The 18676-nt window shown below is 43.8% G+C and overlaps 2 protein-coding genes across 7 annotated transcripts in view; one reads left to right on the top strand and one right to left on the bottom strand.

Annotated features, from left to right (window-relative positions):
* The window catches only part of FHIP1A (FHF complex subunit HOOK interacting protein 1A), a 381881-nt gene that overhangs the window by 362385 nt on the left and 820 nt on the right, over window positions 1-18676 (bottom strand). For both annotated transcript variants that reach the window (XM_081544005.1, XM_081544003.1), the window contains exon 2: window positions 9691-9751. The gene's annotated coding sequence lies outside the window, so the exon portion shown is untranslated. The remainder of the gene's footprint in view (window positions 1-9690; window positions 9752-18676) is intronic.
* The window catches only part of SH3D19 (SH3 domain containing 19), a 196931-nt gene continuing 183380 nt past the window's right edge, over window positions 5126-18676 (top strand). For all 5 annotated transcript variants that reach the window (XM_081543972.1, XM_081543959.1, XM_081543954.1 and 2 more), the window contains exon 1: window positions 5126-5457. In XM_081543972.1, the coding sequence (XP_081400098.1) occupies window positions 5346-5457 (112 nt within the window). In that variant the 5' untranslated portion in view covers window positions 5126-5345. The remainder of the gene's footprint in view (window positions 5458-18676) is intronic.

The raw sequence follows: 18676 nt of genomic DNA, 5'->3' as shown, positions 1-18676 counted from the left end.
CATACACCAGTACTTTATTCATTTTTATGTCTAAATAATAGTCCATTGAATGGATATGCCATATTTTGAATATCTGTTCACCAATTGATGAGTATTAGGTTATATCTCAGTTCACTTCAGTTCGGTCGCTCAGTCGTGTCCAACGCTTTACAACCCCATGGATTGCAGCACACCAGGCCTCCCTGTCCACCGAACTCCTGGAGTTTACTTAAACTCATGTCCATCGAGTCAGTGATGCTATCCAACCATCTCATCCTCTGTTGTCCCCTTCTCCTCCTGCCTTCAATCTTTCCTAACATCAGGGTCTTTTCCAATGAGTCAATTCTTCACATCAGGTGGCCAAAGTGTTGGAGTTTTAGCTTCAGCATCAGTCCTTCCAATGAATATTCAGGACTGATTTCCTTTAGGATGGACTGGTTGGATCTCCTTGCAGTCCAAGGGACTCTCAAGAGTCTTCTCCAACACCACAGTTCAAAAGCATCAATTCTTTGGTGCTCAGCTTTCTTTATAGTCCAACTCTCACATCCATACATGACTACTGGAAAAACCATAGCTTTGACAAGATGGACCTTTGCTGGCAAAGTAATGTCTCTGTTTTTTAATATGCTGTCTAGGTTTGTCACAACTTTTCTTCCAAGGAGCAAGTGTCTTTTAATTTCATGGCTGCAATCACCATCTGCAGTGATTTTGGAGCCCCCCAAAAAAAGTCTTTCACTGTTTTCACTGCTTCCCCATCTATTTGTCATGAAGTGATGGGACCAGATGCCATGATCTTACTTTTCTGAATGTTGAGCTTTAAGCCAACTTTTTCACTCTCGTCTTTTACTTTCATCAAGGAGGTCTTTAGTTCTTCACTTTCTACCATAAGGGTGGTGTCATCTGCATACCTGAAGTTATTGATATTTCTCCCGGCAATCATGATTCTAGCTTGTGCTTCATCCAGCCCAGGGTTTCTCATGATATACTCTGCATATAAGTGAAATAAGCAGGGTGACAGTATACAGCCTTGACGTACTCCTTTCCCAATATGGAACCAGTCTGTTGTTCCATGTCCAGTTCTAACTGTTGCTTCCTGACCTGCATACAGATTTCTCAAGAGGCAGGTCAGGTGGTTTGGTATCCTCATCTCTTTCAGAATTTTCCACAGTTTGTTGTGATCTACACAGTCAAAGGCTTTGGCATAGTCAATAAAGCAGAAGTAGATATTATTCTGGAACTCTTTCGCTTTTTCGATGATCCAGTGGATGTTGGCAGTTTGATCTCTGGTTCCTCTGCCTTTTCTAAAACCAGCTCGAACATTTGGGAATTTCACAGTTCACGTATTGTTGAAGCCTGGCTTAGAGAATTTTGAGCATTACTTTACTAGTGTGTGAGATGAGTGCAATTGTGTGGTAGTTTGAGCTTTCTTTGGCATTGCTTTTCTTTGGGATTGGAATGAAGATTGACCTTTTCCAATCCTGTGGACACTGCTGAGTTTTCCAAATTTGCTGGCATATTGAGTGCAGCACTTTCACAGCATCATCTTTTAGGATTTGAAATAGCTCAACTGGAATTCCATCACCTCCACTAGGTTTGTTCATAGTGATGTAGCCTATTATAAATAATGCCACTGTGGGCATTCAGATACAAGTTTTTGGAAGTACATGTTTTCATTTCTCCTGAGTATATACCTATGAGTAGAATTGCTCTGTTATATGGTTACCCTATGTTTAATTTTTTGAGGACTGTCAGACTGTTTCCTAAAGTGGCTCTGCCATTTTATGTTCCCACTAGACATGTAGGAGGGTTGAAATTTCTCCATATTCTTTAACAGCTTTTATTGTCTAGCCTTTTTATCTTAGTCATGCTGGCATGTGTTAAAAGACATCTCGTTGAGGTTTTAATTTACTTGTCCCTAATGACTAATAAGGTTGAATTTTTTTTCATTTTCATATATGTCATTTGTATCTCTTCTTTGGAGAAGGTCCTTTTAAAAACTGGGCTAATTGTATCTTATTTTTTAAGTTCTTTATATATTCAGAATATAAGTCCCTTACCAGATACGTGATTTACAAATATTTTCTCTCATTCTGAGTGTTGTCTTTTACTTTCTTGATGATATCCTCTGAAGCAGAAAAGTTTTTTATTGAGGTAAGGTCCAATTTATTTTTTCAGTTGTCTCTTGTATATTTTGGTATAAGCAACACTCTAAGAAACCATTGCTTAACACAATGTCACAATAGGTTAATCCTCTTTAAGGATTACATTTTTAAAATTTAATTTACAGAGCTTTGTAATTCTAGCTCTTACATTTAGATCTAGGATCCATTTTAATTTTTTATATGGTATAAAGTAGGGGTTCAAATTCTTTCTATGGCAAAGACAATTCTTTCTCTGTTGAAGTATCTTGGTACTCTTGTCTAGGGTTATATCTTTATGATAGAATTTACCAAATTTTACCTTGTTTTGTGTAAACTGGATCCGTCCTCCTATCATTGGAGGACAGGAACTTTTTCTGTTCATTGAAGATGAGAAAACCTATATGAACCATAGAGCCCCAGAGTAAATATTTCTTTCCTTCTTTGAATTTCCCCACAGCACTTGGTTCGATGTTTATCATACAATAATTACATAAATGTTTGTTGAATGCAAAATGTGCTTGAGCCTACACCTGGAAGGAAGGGCACAGGTTCCTAAAGCTCTGATCGAATGGGACGTTCAGAACACTTTCAGCTCTTTTCAAACTAAGACTCTGAATCGTGGAGACCCCAACAAGCTGAGAGGTTGTCCTGTCATCAAGGTCATCATCAGTGTTAGTCACTCAGTCGTGTCCGACTCTTTGTTGTGACCCCAGGGACTGCAGCCCACCAGGCTCTTCTGTCCATGGAATTTCCCAGGCAAGAACACTGGATGGGTTGCCATTTCCTTCTCCAGGGGATGTTCCTGAGCCAGGGATTGAACCTGGGTCTCCTGCATTGCAGGCAGATTCTTTACTGTAGTCAAGGTAGGGGCTTCCAAATGACTCCTTATTCTCTAAGGTAAGTGACAAATATGTTTTCACTTAGAGTGACTCTAAACACTGAAAACAACCCTCAAGGTCTAGAATCTTTTTTTTTTTCCTTCTAGTTTAACTTCAATTTGTCCAGATGTCTACTTATTTAACCCGTGTTCAGTCGATAAGTTGTGTTGACTCTTTGTGACCCCATGGACTCTAGCCTGCCAGGCTCCTCTGACCATGGGATTTTTCAGGCAAAAGTACTGCAGTGAGTTGCCATTTCCTCCTCCAGGGGACCTTCCCAACCCAGGGATTGAACCTGTGTCTCTTAGGTCTCCTGCATTGGCAGATGGATTCTTCACCACTGAGCCACCTGGGAAGCCTATTTAACTGCTAATGCAGTAATAAAATTTCACTTGTGAATTTGACCTTAATTCCAGATAATTGACTGTGGTTCTAACCTGCCTGAAAGCAGAAAGATTTTTTTCTGGAAACAACAATCACTATTATAAAGGCTCCAGTATGGCCGGCAATTCTATTTTCAGCAACCCCTTTCTCCCTGTCTTTTTCTCCCACGCTGAACATTAGGAGACCTCACAAGCTTTCAAAAATAGAGCAAGAGGTTGAAGATAAAGGCTTGTTCATTCTACTGGGGAGTGTCCCACGGAGTCATGTCCAGACAGTGTCTCTGCTGCTTGGATATCTTTTTCTGAGATTTCAGAATCTGCCTCTTTGTCTGCCAAAGTGTGTATGTGCAGTATGAATCTCAGATGTGTTCTATATGGATACACATAATTAACTTTCTTACTCCCTTCTTTTCAGCTGTATCGAAGTGCTTCAGATGACAGTGTCTGCCTCTGGAGTCACCGCTCTGTCACTTCACCACATTGCCTCTCTGCAAATAATCAGGTACCAGGCGCTTACATACATCTTCTAAAGATGGTGGCCACTTCCTAACCCTAAGTTACCTAGAATACAGGGCGACTCCAACGAAAAAAAATTGCTTATTAGACTTTATATATTTTGGAGCAGTTTCTGGTTCACAGCAAAACTGAGCTGAAGATTGAGATTTTCCATATCTCTCTGCCCCTTCACATGCACAGCCTCCCCCATTATCAACAGTCTCCAGAGAGTGGTACATTTGTTACAACTGATGAATTTACATTGTTGTTCAGTTCCTGAGTCCTGTCAGACTCTGTGACCCCAAGGACTGCAGCACGCCAGGCTTCCTGGTCCTTTACCTTCACCTTCTCCCAGAGCTTGCTCAAACTCATGTCCATTGAGTCAGTGATGCCATCCAACCATCTCATCCTCTGTCGTCCCCTTGTCCTCCTGCCTTCAATCTTTCCCAGCATCAGGGTCTTTTTTAATGAGTTCTAATGAAGAACCTGATCCGGTTCTTCGCACTAGGTGGCCAAATTATTGGAGCTTCAGCTTCAGCATCAATCCTTCTAATGAATATTCAGGATTGATTTCCTTTAGGATTGGCTGTTTTGATTTCCTTGCAGTCCAAGGGACTCTCAAGAGTCTTCTCCAACACCACAGTTCAAAAGTATCAGTTCTTCAGCATTCACATTGATGCATCATAATCATAATCACTTAAAGCCTGTGGTTTACGTTACAGTTCACTCTCCCTGTTGTACATTTTGCGGGATTGGACAAATGTGTAATGGCATGTACCCACCATATAGTATCACATAGACGAGCTTCACAGTCTTAAAAATCCTCTATGCTCTGCCCAGAGGTTGGATTTAAAGGGTCAAAAAGCGAGGGAAAGGAAAAAACCTGTGAAACGCAGAGGCGCCACCCAACTCCCAACCAAGTTTGCTCCCAAGTTCACATGCTCCAGCTGCCCCATCTCTCCAACTCAACTCTGGGCAGGTTCCTCCTCCTCTTGTTTAAGTGTCAAGCAAATGGGTTTCCTGTTGACACCGGAATATTGCGAAAGGGCAGGAAGAAGCCAGGCCACCTCCTCTTTCCCCCTTTCCTACCCCGTTTGTTTATTTTGTACCCGTCTGTCTTGGTGGCGCGGGCGCTCCCTGCGTGTGCGGCGGCGGGGCGGCTCGGCGACCGGTAACCCCTCCCCGAGGAGGCGAGGCCCCGCCAGACCCCGCCCGATCCCGGCTCCCGCTCCGCGGGGCGGGGAAGGGAGAGGGAGAGCCGGCGCTCGGAGGAGGAGGCCGCCGGGGCGCGCGAGGAGGCGGGGAAGCCGGCTCGGCCCGCGCCCGGCCGCTCCCCCGCGGGCTGCAGGTGGAGCCGACGAGGCAGCCGCTTCCGACGCCGCCGCTCCCCGGGGCCGCCTCCCAGGCCCGAGGCTGCGGGCGCCGGGCGCCCGGGGCTGGCGGCCGGTGCGCGGGCCCGCGGCTCGTCCATGGCTGAGGGCCGGCGGCGGGAGGACGAGGACGACGAGCTGCGCGAGCGCCGCGAGCTCGGGGGCCCGCGCCGCGCCCGGGGCCGCGTGCTCTCCGGCCACCCGGCCGCAGGTGAGGGGCTCGGGCAGCGCGAGGGGAGGGACGGGGGCGCCGGGACCCGGGGCTGCGCGCCCCAGGGCCGCGCACGCCCTGCTCCGGACAGCGGCGGCTCCGTCGCCCGCCCGGAGGGGATCGGCACCTTCCACTCGCGGAGGCGAGCCGGAGGGAGAGTGGCTTTCCTTCCATTCCCATCCTCACTTTGGGGCCGAGCCCCAGGAAATTCAAGCTTAGTTCTACCTGTTAGGGGCCTTGGAGCCGAAAATGCACATTTTCCGTGCAAACTAAATCCAGGAGCTTCTGGCTTGGAACTTGTGGCTCCCTTATCTCTGGATGAGTCAGAGCCCGGTGAAGAATGCCCCCTCCCGACAGGTTTGCCAAGCTGTCGCAACCGAGCCTAAGCACGTGCTAATAGTCCAGTCGGGTCTGCGTTTCGGTGCCCCTTGAACTTCGGACCTGGGCCTGCCCTCCCAACCCCCAATCGCCCAAGTGCACCCAGTTTCTGTAGCACTTGCTTTAGAGTTACTTGGTGACACCACCCCCGCCTTGGCCCCCGCCCCGGTCTCCCTCCTTCCTCCCTCCTCCCCAGTCCAGAATATAGCATTCCAAAAGGTGATGCATTTGGACCGAGAATCATTTCTGGGCGTTTACCTACTTTTGTGATCTTGTTTTTGGGTGCACAAAGGCTGCACGGATCAATAGTTTGGCGCAGAAGTGGAAGAGTGAGTAAGTGTACACCCACACCCCTTCACTTCCCGGGGGAGCTTTTCACTTAAACATAATAGAGGGGAAATTCTTTGGTCTTTGGTTCCAACTGGATAAGCCAGTTGTCCGAAAACAAGAGGGAAGAACACAAGAGGGAAGAGATGACAATAAAAGGGAGATAGAGGCGTGAGAAAGGTTCCGACGTGCACATTCATTAAGGCCTCTTTAGAAAGTGGAATATACTGAGCATTCCAGTAAACCCTGGAGAAACTTATCTGTGTGGCTCCCTTAGCCTCAAGGAAAGTTGGAGAATTGAAAGAAGATCCTGAGTTTCTGGGGAACAAATGGAGGCTAGAAAATGGGATGAAAGGAAAGAGTTTGAGTGGAACGTGAAGAAATAGTTGATTTGATGCTCTTGGTAGGATCCTGAACCCTTAAAAATCATTCCTTTTGGAAGATGAATCTTCTCATGTTGTCCAAATGTCAAATTCCATTTTTCCTTTTGGAAGTTTTTTCGAGGAAATCTAGCTTCTTTGCTCTGGACTTCTTTCTAGCAATGAGTGTTACCGTCTAAATATTTGATACTTAGTGGGGATTATTAATGTCAATAAGATTTGAGGACTAGAAACTGTAGGCAGTAAATAAACAATGAATTGATAGGAGAAAAATTAGAAAAGTATGTTTTGCACAATGTAAATTACTGCATGTTATAAATGATTGAGTATTAAATGCTTTTTGTAATTAAAAAAAATCATTCCTTTTGCCCATTATTCTTTCCATCAAAATAAGGCATTTGACTAACCACACAAACACCAACTGTTTTGAAGATCATGTCTTGATAGTTTTTAGTAGAAACCCAGATCTAATGAAATACAGGGTGATTGCTGGATATGAGTAAATAATTCATGAGGGAACACAATGAAAAACTTTACAGAGATATTCCTCTGTTTTCCACTGATTTAAACATTCCTTGGACTCCTCTTATCTTCAACAAAAAGCTTCACATATGTTCTGTGAAGAGCCGTACCGAGGTCATACTAGATATGATCCAGATATATGTTTATCATTTAGTTGCAGTATATGTGTTTATTCCAAGGCCGGTGGGAATGGCATATTGTAACTTGTTTTTGCCAGTTCTTTAATTTCCCAAGGCTACCAGGAGCTTTTCTTTCCGTGATAATCTGTTGCTGCGAGGTGACATGGTGTTCTTTTTCACTCAGAAATTGGTGTTCGCAGTTTCTAACATTTTACATACCCTGTCTGGGTTCAGGGGTGAGGAACCGAGATATTATGGAGTGGGCAGAGCTGGCTATTTTAGCAGGCTTCTTTCTTTGGAGACACATTATTTAATAGTTTACATTTCTTTGCAAGCTGTGCTCCTCTTTCTGCTCATTAGTTTCCGGTGTGTTTTTCAGACCCCATCGCATTCCTTACCAAGCTTGGGCATTTGTTAGTTAGCTTTGTGCTGGGTGTTCTCTCTCCAAGGAAGAGAGGAGGAACTGACCTAGAGGCCTCATGTTTCTTCCAGCGCCCGCCCCTCCACGCCCCCCAACTTGAACCGTTTTTAAAGTCTTCATTGAATTTGTTAAAATATTGCTTCTGTTTGAAGTTTTGGGTTTGGGGCTGTGAGCCATGTGGGATCTGAGCCCCCTGACCGGGGGTCTAACCCATACACCCTGCGTTGGAAGGTAGAGTCTTAACCACTGGGCGTCCAGGGGAGTCTCCCGTCCCTTCTTGCTACTCTTTCATCTCTCCTGTCTCATCGCCTCTCTCCTTCCTCCACCACCTCACAATCTAAGGATTTTTCCATTTTTCTTTGATCTCACAGAGCTTGACACCATAAACTTAGGGTTTATGGACTTGAGGGAGTCTGTGAATTCCTTCTCTCCCTGCTAAATATGTACGTGTGGTTGTGGAAATGCTTTTTTTTTTTTTTTAACTTTGTAATGTATATTCAGGAGAACATATAAAACCTGTAAATCACAAAGTAAGACTCTCATAACCTGTGCCCAAGTATTATCATTTCCCGAAGCAAACTTTGGTCTCTCCTAGTCATGACTTCTTTCCCCTTGAGGGAACCACTTTTTTCCCCCTTTTCTGTGCAGTTTTACCTGTACAGTTTTACCTATATGTGTATGCATGCATATGAGCATATGCAATGTTAGTTTTACCTTACTAAGTATGATTTATTTAGTTATTTGACAACTTCACATGAGTGAAATCATCCTGTATATATTCTTTAGTGTCATGCTTTCTTCATTCCATGTTAAGTTTGTAAGATTTATCCATATTGTTACATGCAGCTGTAGTTTCTTTTCTTTGCATTCATATATCACATTTTTGCTTATTATTTTTTATTGATTTGTTGGAGTTTTTTACTTGCAAAGGAATCTCAGCTTCCATTGGTTGCATGTGTTGCAAATTGTGCTTCCACTCTGGTTTATGTAAAAAATTTTTGTTCATGGTTTCTTTTGATGTAGAAATTCACAATTGTAGTATAGGTGTATTTATGAATCTTTTTCTTTATAGTAAGTGTCCCTCCTCTCCTCACTGTCCTCCTTTGTTAAGAATGCTTTCTGTACCCCAAGGTCATGAAGATATTCTGTATCTTCTGTTTTGTCTACTAAAAGTTTTGTAGCTTTCTTTGGGGAGAGATGCCATAGCTTTCGTCAGAATCTCAAATGGGTCTGAGAACTCTGAGTGACCTGACAGCAGTTTTATATTGTTTGTCCAAAGGGCTGCTGCTGCTGCTGCTAAGTCGCTTCAGTCGTGTCCAACTCTGTGTGACCCCACAGACGGCAGCCCACCAGGCTCCCCTGTCCCTGGGATTCTCCAGGCAAGAGTACTGGAGTGGGGTGCCATTGGGGAGTACAAAATTCCTAGGAGTGGTAGGCATTTAATTTTGTGTGCTCAGTTGTGTCTGACTCTTTGTGACCCTGTGGACTGTAGCCCGCCAGGCTCCTCTGTCCATAGGATTTCCCAGGCAGGAATACTGGAGTGGATTGCCATTTCCTCCTCCAGGGGATCTTCCTGACCTTGGGATTGAACCCATGACTTATGCGTCTCCTATATTGCAGGAGGATTCTTTACTGCTGGCATTTGATAGGGTTTAATAAATATTAAATAAATTTACTCTGCGTTTGGTGTGATTATGGTAAACTCTGGGAGGACAGATATTTCTCCCATGTGTTCTGAGTAGAATAACTGCTATTTTTAATATGAGGTCACAATTAAATTTCATTGTGTTCTCTGAGAACTGCTTCTTACATGCGGTCTCCTGTGAGGGAGGTGTTATTTTCTCCATTTTATAATTGAAAAGATTGAGGCTCAGAAATATTTAAAAAATATGTAAGTGACTTGCCCAAGATCCCTCAAGCTGTAAATGGCATGATGGGGACTTGAATCCAGGTCTTTTTGACCTGAAAATCTATGTTTTTCCAAGCTTTCCTGCTGGCTACTAATAAGAGTCAGTTGCTTTGAATGCGCCACATGTTTATACCTGCATGTTGGTTGTTATGTTTTAGAAATATTTTTTACATTTACCTGGTGCTTGTCTACTTAGGAAGGACTTCCACAGCCTCATGGAACTTGATTGTTACACAACCTGAGAAGGAAGAGGGTACATTTTTATTATTTCCATTTTAAAGACGAGTAAATTGAGACTCAGAAGTGTTTAAAAAAAAAAAAACTTAATCTAAAAAGAACACAGCTAGATATATAGCTGCACCTCAGTTACTCTACTTCAAGTCATGAACCAATGTTTATTTGATTCATATAACGTCAGGTCATATGGCCCAGAGTGTGTGGCTCTGCCTAATAAGTTGTATAGTTTTGAAAACTACATTAATTCTTCTGGGCCACTAGCTTAACAGTTTTTGTTGTTAGACTTCCAAAGTTATCTAATGTATTTTGAGAAAGTTATCATAAGTCTCACAGAAACTATGGATATATGGACATGCTGTTTAGAAATTCTCTACTCACCGAGTTCTTTAAGAACATCTACTAGTTATCCTGTCAACAAAATGTATGCAAAATGTGTAGAAAATACAGGGAATACAAAGAAATATATAAAATAGGCTCCCTGCTTTTAAAGAACATGTCATAGAATTAGGGAAGGTAAGACTAATGTACTTTAAAGAAATAAGTAAGAAGATCAAGTAGTTCATGGTAACTATAAAATGGAGGTTAGCATAAGAGAACCAGACTATGTTAGTTTATTTCTTGACTCAACCTCTTACTGTGTGACCTTGGACGGGTTACCTAACCTCTCTGTGTGCGTCCATTCTTTACTTGTAAATTGGGGATATTAATAAAACCTATTGCGTAGGGTTTGAGGATTAAGTGAATTAGTACATGTAATACTTTTAGAACACAGCTAGGCATAATAAATACTCCCTATAATGTTTGTGTTTATGTATAATTTTGTTAATGTTAAAATATCTAACACTTTATTGAGTCTGTATTTTTTTTCATTTGGGAATAGCTATGCAGTTTCAGGTTGGCAAAGAAAAAGGAGGTAGAACTGCATCTTCACCATTTCTAATCAAATGTATTTGCTTTGCTTTGGAATTCATGTATCTTTTTGAAATATATCAATCTTACCAGACCATCAAAGACAGAGCCTAGTTCTTCATTTGACATTCCTTGCACCATACAAGCTATTTTAATGTGGCTTGTTGTGATTTTTATTAATACCTTTTCTTCTTCATCACAAAAGAAAAGCTCTTTCTTGTGACATAATCATTGTGTTCAAAGTGATTTCAACAAATCAAAGGGCAGTCGATGACTCCACATCCTATTTTTAACCAGGGTGCATTTCTTCATTCTTTTTTTTTTTTAATCTTTGCCACTATTCATCCAAGGCTTCTGTAACTTCACTGGCATGTTACATTCTGGGGGCAACTCGGTCTTCCCTCAGAACGTTTCACCTTTACATTCAGTGGTGTGCGTATGCTAAGTTGCTTCAGTCGTGTTTGACTTTTTGTGACCCCATAGACTGTAGCCCACCAGGTTCCTCTGTCCATGGGATTCTCCAGACAATAATACTGGAGTGGGTTGCCATGCCCTCCTCCAAGGGATCTTCCCGACCTAGGGATCGATCCCACATCTCTCACATCTCCTGCATTGACAGGCGGGTTCTTTACCACTAGTGCCACCTGGGAAGCCCTACATTCAATGGTACCTAGAGTCTAATCCTCTGTACACAGATCTCTCTTATTTAGCTTTAGCCTCCAGCAACTTACAGCATCTTTCTGGGCCTGAGTTTTTGCCTTATTAATTGAAAGGATGAGGCTTCCAACTTTGCATTTTGTGGTTCTAGGACATGAGCAGAAAAAGCACTTCTGACTTGGTTTACATAAGCGTGCCAGTGTGCAGGTTCAGATCTATGGGTGTTTCTCCAGGCTTCTTGTGAAGTAATTTGTTGATGAAGGAGAAGCCAAAGGTGCCAGGCTCAAGACATGCCTCACCTGGAGAAGGGCTGTCATGCTAGCTTACTTTGTGTCTCTCAAGATGGGTACTCACTGGTCAAGGGATGGTACTCCACTTCATCAGTGGAAGACATGAGCTGTGTTCTGGGCAAATTTATAATTCTCTGTGTATATTCTAGGGGAATTTATAATACTGAACATAGGTACGATGCAAATGTTATCATTAAGTACAAGGTGGAAATATATATCTAGTAGCTTCACAGTATAGAGCAGGGTGATGGGAGGGAAGGAAGGAGGCCCAGCCCTCTCATTTGAATGAAGGTTGAACGTCAGTTCCTGCCCCTTAGCCTCTGTAGGTCTCACCTTTAGGGGCTCTAGGCTTGCCTTTGGGTGGGGATGGGTGCATGGCTGGGGAGGACTGAACAGGCAATAAAGCATTGTTTTTTCTTTTTTTGCAAGCAGAACTTTATAAAACGGGCAACAGATAGTACACCCTCGAGACATGAGAGCAGCCGACGCTGTAGGAGTGGCTGTTTTCTTTTTTTAAGTAAACTTTTTTTTTTAGAACAGTTTTAGATTTACAGGAAATAGTTTTAGATTTTTGGAAAATTGTGAAGCTAGTACAGAAGGTTCCCATCTCTCACACCCATATTTCCCCTTTATTAACATCTCCTTAATTTTTACCTAATTTGTTCTTGCTCTGCATGGTCCTATTACATATAGTTGTCGTGTCTCCTCAGGCTCCTCTTGGCTGTGACAGTGTCTCAGATTTTCCTTGTTCTTGATGGCCTTGACCGTGTTAAGGAGGTACTGGTCAGATATTTTGTAGAATGTCGCTCTTTGGGGATCTGATGTTCTCATGTTTAGACTGGAGTTTGGGGTACTTGAGAGGTAAAGTACTCTGTGTGTGTGTGCACGTGCATGTACGCGCGCTCAGTCGTGTCCAACTCTGCATCCCAATGGACTGTAGCCCGCCAGGCTCCTCTGTCCATAGAATTTTCCAGGCAAGAATATGGGAGTTAACCATTTTCTACTCCAGGGGATCTTCCTGGACCAGGGATCAAACCCGAGTCTGTTGTACCTCCTGCATTGGCAGGAGGATTTTTTACCACTGAGCCACTTGGGAAGCCCATGAAGTACTATATTAACCACATACTAAGGGTATAGTTTTTCTTTTTTTCTTTTTTTGAATATAATTGCTTTACAATGTTGTGATAGCTTCTGATATACAACAGAGTGAATCAGCTACATGTATACATATATCCCCTCCCTCTTGGACCTCCCTTCCACCACCATTCCACCACCACCGCCATCCCACCCAGCTAGGTCATCCCAGAGCATCAAGCTGGGCTCCCTGAGCTACACAGCAGCTTTCCACTGGCTAGCCATGTTACATAGGGTAATGTATATAGGTTCATGCTACTCTCCCATTCATCCCACCCTCCCCTCCTCTCACTGTGTCTACCTGTCTGTTCTCTGTCTGCATCTCTATCCCTGCCCTGCAAATAGGTTCATCTGTACCATTTTGCTAGATACCATATATATACGTTAATATATGATACTTGTTTTTCTCACTTCACTCACTTCACTCTATATGACAGACTCTATAAGTCCATCCACATCACTACAAATGACCCAATTTCATTCCTTTTTATGGTTGTATAATATTCCATTGTATATTTGTACCACATTTTCTTTATCCATTCATCTGTCCATGGACATTTAGGTTGCTTCCAGGTTCTGGCTATTGTAGATAGTCCTGCAGTGAACATTGGGGGTATATGTATCTTTTTCATTTATGTTTTCCTCAGGGTGTATGCCCAGTAGTGGGATTTTTGGGTCATATGGTAATTCTATTTTTAGTTTTTCTAAGGAACTTCCATACTGTTCTCCATAATGGCTGTATCAGTCTACATTCCTACAGATAGTACAAGAGGGTTCCCTTTTCTCCACACTTAAGGGTATAATATTCAGTTCAGTTCAGTTGTTCAGTCATGTCCGACTCTTTGCGACCCCATGGACTGCAGCACGCCAGGCCTCCCTGTCCATCCCCAACTCCCGGAGTCCACCCAAACTCATGTGCATCAAGTCGGTGATGCCATCCACCCATCTCATCCTCTGTCGTCCCCTTCTCCTCCTGCCTTCAATCTTTCCCAGCATCAGGGTCTTTTCCAATGAGTCAGTTCTTCGCATCAGGTGGCCAAAGTATTGGAGTTTCAGCTTCAACATCAGCCCCTCCAATGAACACCCAGGACTGATCTCCTTTAGGATGGACTGGTTGGATCTCCTTGCAGTCCAAGGGACTCTCAAGAGTCTTCTCCAACACCACAGTTCAAAAGCACCAATTCTTCAGTGCTCAGCTTTCTTTATAGTCCAACTCTCACATCCATACATGACTACTGGAAAAACTATAGCCTTGACTAGACGGACCTTAGTTGACAAAGTAATGTCTCTGCTTTTTAATATGCTGCCTAGGTTGGTCATAACTTGCCTTCCAAGGAGTAAGCGTCTTTTAATGTCATGGCTGCAGTCACCATCTGCAGTGATTTTGGAGCCCCCCCCAAATATTAACATCACTTATTACTGTTGATATTGACCTTGATCCCCTAACTGAGGGAGTGTTTGTCAGGTTTCTCTACCCCAAGGCTACTGCTCCCTCCTTTCATACTACAGCAACTAAAGGAAGTCACTATGCAGGCCACACTTAGAGTAAGAGTTATGTTTCACCTCCTCAGGGGTAGAATATCTCCATAAGTTTTGTAGAATTCTGCACAGGTGATGGAGAAGACAATGGCAACCCACTTCAGTGTTCTTGCCTGGAGAATCCCAGGGATGGGGGAGCCTGGTGGGCTGCCGTCTATGGGGTCGCACAGAGTCGGACATGACTGAAGCGACTTAGCAGCAGCAGCAGCATCACAGGCGATATCATTCTCTTTTAGTTTCTTTGGGCTCTCCAAAATCTCCATTGGGACTGTGTTTAGACCTTGCCTTTTGGGGAATGTGAGCTCAATTCCTCCACCCTAGTTCTATTCAGAAAATCTGATGTGTCCTAATGTCTGGCACACACTTTCGTGATTAGAAAAGAAAGACATGGAATGCCTGTCCAGCTTGAGGTGGCCTATGATTAAAACCCCTTCATACTAGCGTATCCACAGGTGCCAAGCACTAATATGAATTCCTTTCCAGTTTTGGAAATGGAGAGGAAGTTAGAGTATGAGAGGAATTTGGAAAAGCCCTGGACTAGGATAACCAAACAGTGAGTTAATATTTATTGTGTGCTGGCTCCCAGGTGGTATTCTAATTATCTTATGTGTATTTTTTTCCCTTAGTCCTCATACCAATCCTATGAGATTGGTGTGATGATTCCCTTCATTTTGGCAGATGAGAAACTGAAGGGGCTATTTACCTCGAGGGGTAAATAATCTACTCCAGGTCACACAGCTAGAAAGCAATGGAGTAGGATTCTGGGCAGATTCCTAGTTGCCTCCCCACTGTTCATTCCCACCTTCCTTCGTCAGTGGAACCCTGTATGACTGACTGTGGCAGTGTACCCAGCTATGAAACTGCTTCACCCAACCTGCTAATGAGATGCAAGTACAAGTTGTTGAGTGGGGTTTCTAGGAAGCTTCTCTAAAGGGGACTCAACTGTAGAGAATATCCTTTTGCCCATCTCCGCTTCCATCCCCCTCCTACCAGGAACAAGGGTGTGTGTGGTTCAGCAGCCATCCTGAGTCATGAGGTCACCTCAAGGATGGAAGCCACGCACTGAGAACAGTGGAGTGGAAAGATCCATGGACTCGCAGTTCCCAGTGTTAATAGAGTCATCCTGTGAGCTTTTGATTGCCTGCTTCTCCTTTATTTAAGGAAAAACTGTCTTTTTTCAGCCTCTGTTGCCTTGCATGTGTGCATGCGTGCTCAGTTATGTCCGACTCTGCCATCCCATAGACTGGAGCTCGCCAGGCTCCTCTGTCCCTGGGATTCTCCAGGCAAGAATACTGCAGCGGGGTGCCATTTCCTGTTCTAGGGGATCTTCCTGACCCAGGGGTTGAATCCATGTCTCTTTCTTCTCCTGCATCAACAGGCGGGTTCTTTACCTCTGGCACCACCTGGGAAACAATTATTATCTTAGGTCTTTATAATTAGCAGCTGAATCCAATTCCTGGCTGATAAAAATTCTGACTTGATCTTCTCTCTTCTTATCACCAGGCTGATTTTGTTACCATGAAGTTACCTTAGGATACCTAGGTTCTTGCTGCTATTTTGTGCTTTATTATAATGTGACCTTGGACAGATAACTTAGATGTCCCTCCGTTTTGCATCTTTTGCATGGGAATTATTTATTCTGTAACTGCTCAACAAGTTTACTATGGGAAAAATGCCTATAAATGTCAGGTTCTCCTGTGTAATGTACATTTCTTGAAGAGGATCACAGTCATCCTTGTTTAGTGGGATTGGAAAGGAAACCTCTAGAATCTGAAAACAGTTTTCTGATTTTGTCATTTTGCCAAGTGCCATGTTTAATACTTCTCAGGGCACAAACAGACAGAAGCTGTGATGGGAGGTGGTTTTGTCCCTCCTCTGCATGGGAGCAGATACGCAGTGGCATCCCCGATGAGCCTGTAGCTCATGCCAGGGCTGCTGCTTAAGATTCAGAGTTTGTGTCCAGTATGGCTGCCTTCATCGTGTTGGAGTGTTGTTTCCTGAAGATACATTAATCAAGGAATCGCTGTTTTGGAAGAAAGCTAAATGCTTTTTCTCTGAGAGCCAGCCAAGAACAAGGGGCACAGGAGAACACGTTTGCACAACACGTGGAGAATTCCTTTTGCTGGCATTCAATATCACCATTTCCAAACAGTCCTCTGAAACTGGTACAGAGGTGTTCACAAAAATCTGGAAGGCCCCTCACTCAGCTTGGGGCTACCCAGGTACAAGATCCTTTTTTGCCTTGTCACCACACTCCTTGTGTCTTTACTTCCTCATGAGGAGTGTCCCTCAACACACTAGCTCCATGGAGATAACAAGTTATCTGGAGATTATAAGGTAGATTTGTGTTACTCAGTTAGTTGAGTTATAACTCTTGCCAGTGGAAGGTGTGGTTTGTAAGTTAAATTCATTTGGAATAAGGAGTGGTAGTTCAAGTTTCGGAGAAGGCAATGGCACCCCACTCCAGTACTCTTGCCTGGAAAATCCCATGGGTGGAGGAGCCTGGTAGGCTGCAGACCCATGGGGTCGCTAGGAGTCGGACATGACTGAGCGACTTCACTTTCACTTTTCCCTTTCATGCACTGGAGAAGGAAATGGCAACCCACTCCAGTATTCTTGCCTGGAGAATCCCAGGGACGGCGGAGCCTGGTGGGCTGCCGTCTATGGGGTCGCACAGAGTCGGACACAACTGAAGCGACTTAGCAGCAGTTCAAGTTTTAAAATGTGCAGATTTGTATTTGAATATTACTCTTAATTAGATGCTTAGTAATGTGAAATGCCTAATATCACAAACATTTTATCTTTTATGCTGATCTGTTCCTGTTTCTCCTTTCTTCTTAACGTATTCAACTTGAAAACGTGGTATGGTATTTCTTACACTTCTGTAGCAATGTTTTAAACTTTAAACAGTGCTTCTCAAACTTTAACATGCCTACAAGTCACCTGGAGATCTTGTAAAACTGCCGATCTTGATTTCATAGGTTCGGGGTGGAGCCTGAGAGTCTGCATTTGCTGCTACTGGTCCCTGGGTTACATTTTGAGTAACAAGGCCCTCAGTTACTTCTGCCTCAATACTGGGATTCTCAGTGCTGATTGGGCGTCAGAATTAACGGAGGAGTTTAAAAGATGTGTGCCCGCCCTACACTCAGATTTCCTGATTAAGTACTTTTGAAATAGCTGGAGAGCTGGAGTTCTAGAGTTCTATGTCAGGTGAGACTCACTGGCTTCGTCTCCTATTTATTTATTTTTTTAATTTTTTTTTTACTTACCGCTGGCCCGGCGACGAAGACCCCCGTATCTCCTATTTAAAAATGTGATGTTGAGTGGTTTCACTGTGCTTTCTTGGAATTTGAACTGTGATTTTTTAAACATGTATTTATTATTATTTTTTAAGTAATGAATGTAATTAATGTGTTTATTATCTTGGCTGTGCTGGGTCTTCGTGGCTGCACGTGGTTCCCTCTAATTGTGGCAAGCGGGGGCTGCTTTCTAGTTGCAGTGCTTGGACTTCTTATTGCAGCGGCTCCTCTTGTTCCGGAGCACAAGCTCTAGGGTGTGCGGGCTTCAGTGGTTTTGGCATGTGAACTTGGAAGTTGCAGTTGTTGGGCTCTAGAGCACAGGCTCAGTAGTGGTGGCACGTGGGCTTTGTTGCTGCACAACATGTGCGATTTTCCCAGACCAGGGATCCAACCAGTCCCCTGAATTGCAACGTGGGTTCTTAACCACTGGACCACCAGGGCAGCCCTGGACTGTAATTTAAAACAAACATTTATTTGGCTGCACCAGGTCTTAGTTGCGTGGGATATGGGATCTTTAGTTGTGGCATGTAAACTCTTAGTTTGGGTCTGTGGATCTAATTCCCTGAACAGGGATTGAACCCAGGCCCCCTGCCTGGAGTCTTAGACAATGGAGCACCAAGGAAGTCCCTATAATGTGTTTCCATCATAAGTAATTTACGTTGTGCTGCCTTTCAGTCAAACAATAAGTGGAATCTACCATGCATTTTATACATGGACTTTATACAGTCCCTGTGTTATCCATGGGGCTTCCCTGGTGACTCAGATGGTAAAGAATCTGCCTGTAATGCAGGAGACCTGGGTTCAGTGCCTGGGTCAGGAAGATCCCCTGGAGAAGGGAATGGCTACCCACCCCAGTATTCTTGCCTGGAGAATTCCATTGACAGAGGAGCCTGGCAGACTACAGTCCATGGGATCACAAAGAGTCAGGCACAACTGAGTGACTAACGCTTTCTGTTATCCATAGCCTAAGAAGACTCCTGGAGAAGGAAATGGCAACCCACTCCAGTATTCTTGCCTAGAGAACCCTGTGGACAGAGAAGCCTGGAGGGCTGCTGTCCATAGTGTCGCACAGAATCGGACACGACTGAAGAGACTTAG

The sequence above is a fragment of the Giraffa tippelskirchi genome, chromosome 11, assembly GCF_054371585.1.
Source record: "Giraffa tippelskirchi isolate mGirTip1 chromosome 11, T2T-mGirTip1v1.2.pri, whole genome shotgun sequence".
In the NCBI taxonomy this organism is placed as follows: Eukaryota; Metazoa; Chordata; class Mammalia; order Artiodactyla; family Giraffidae; genus Giraffa; species Giraffa tippelskirchi.
Note: the sequence above shows the minus strand (reverse complement) of the source record. Positions and strands in the feature narration are given on the sequence as shown.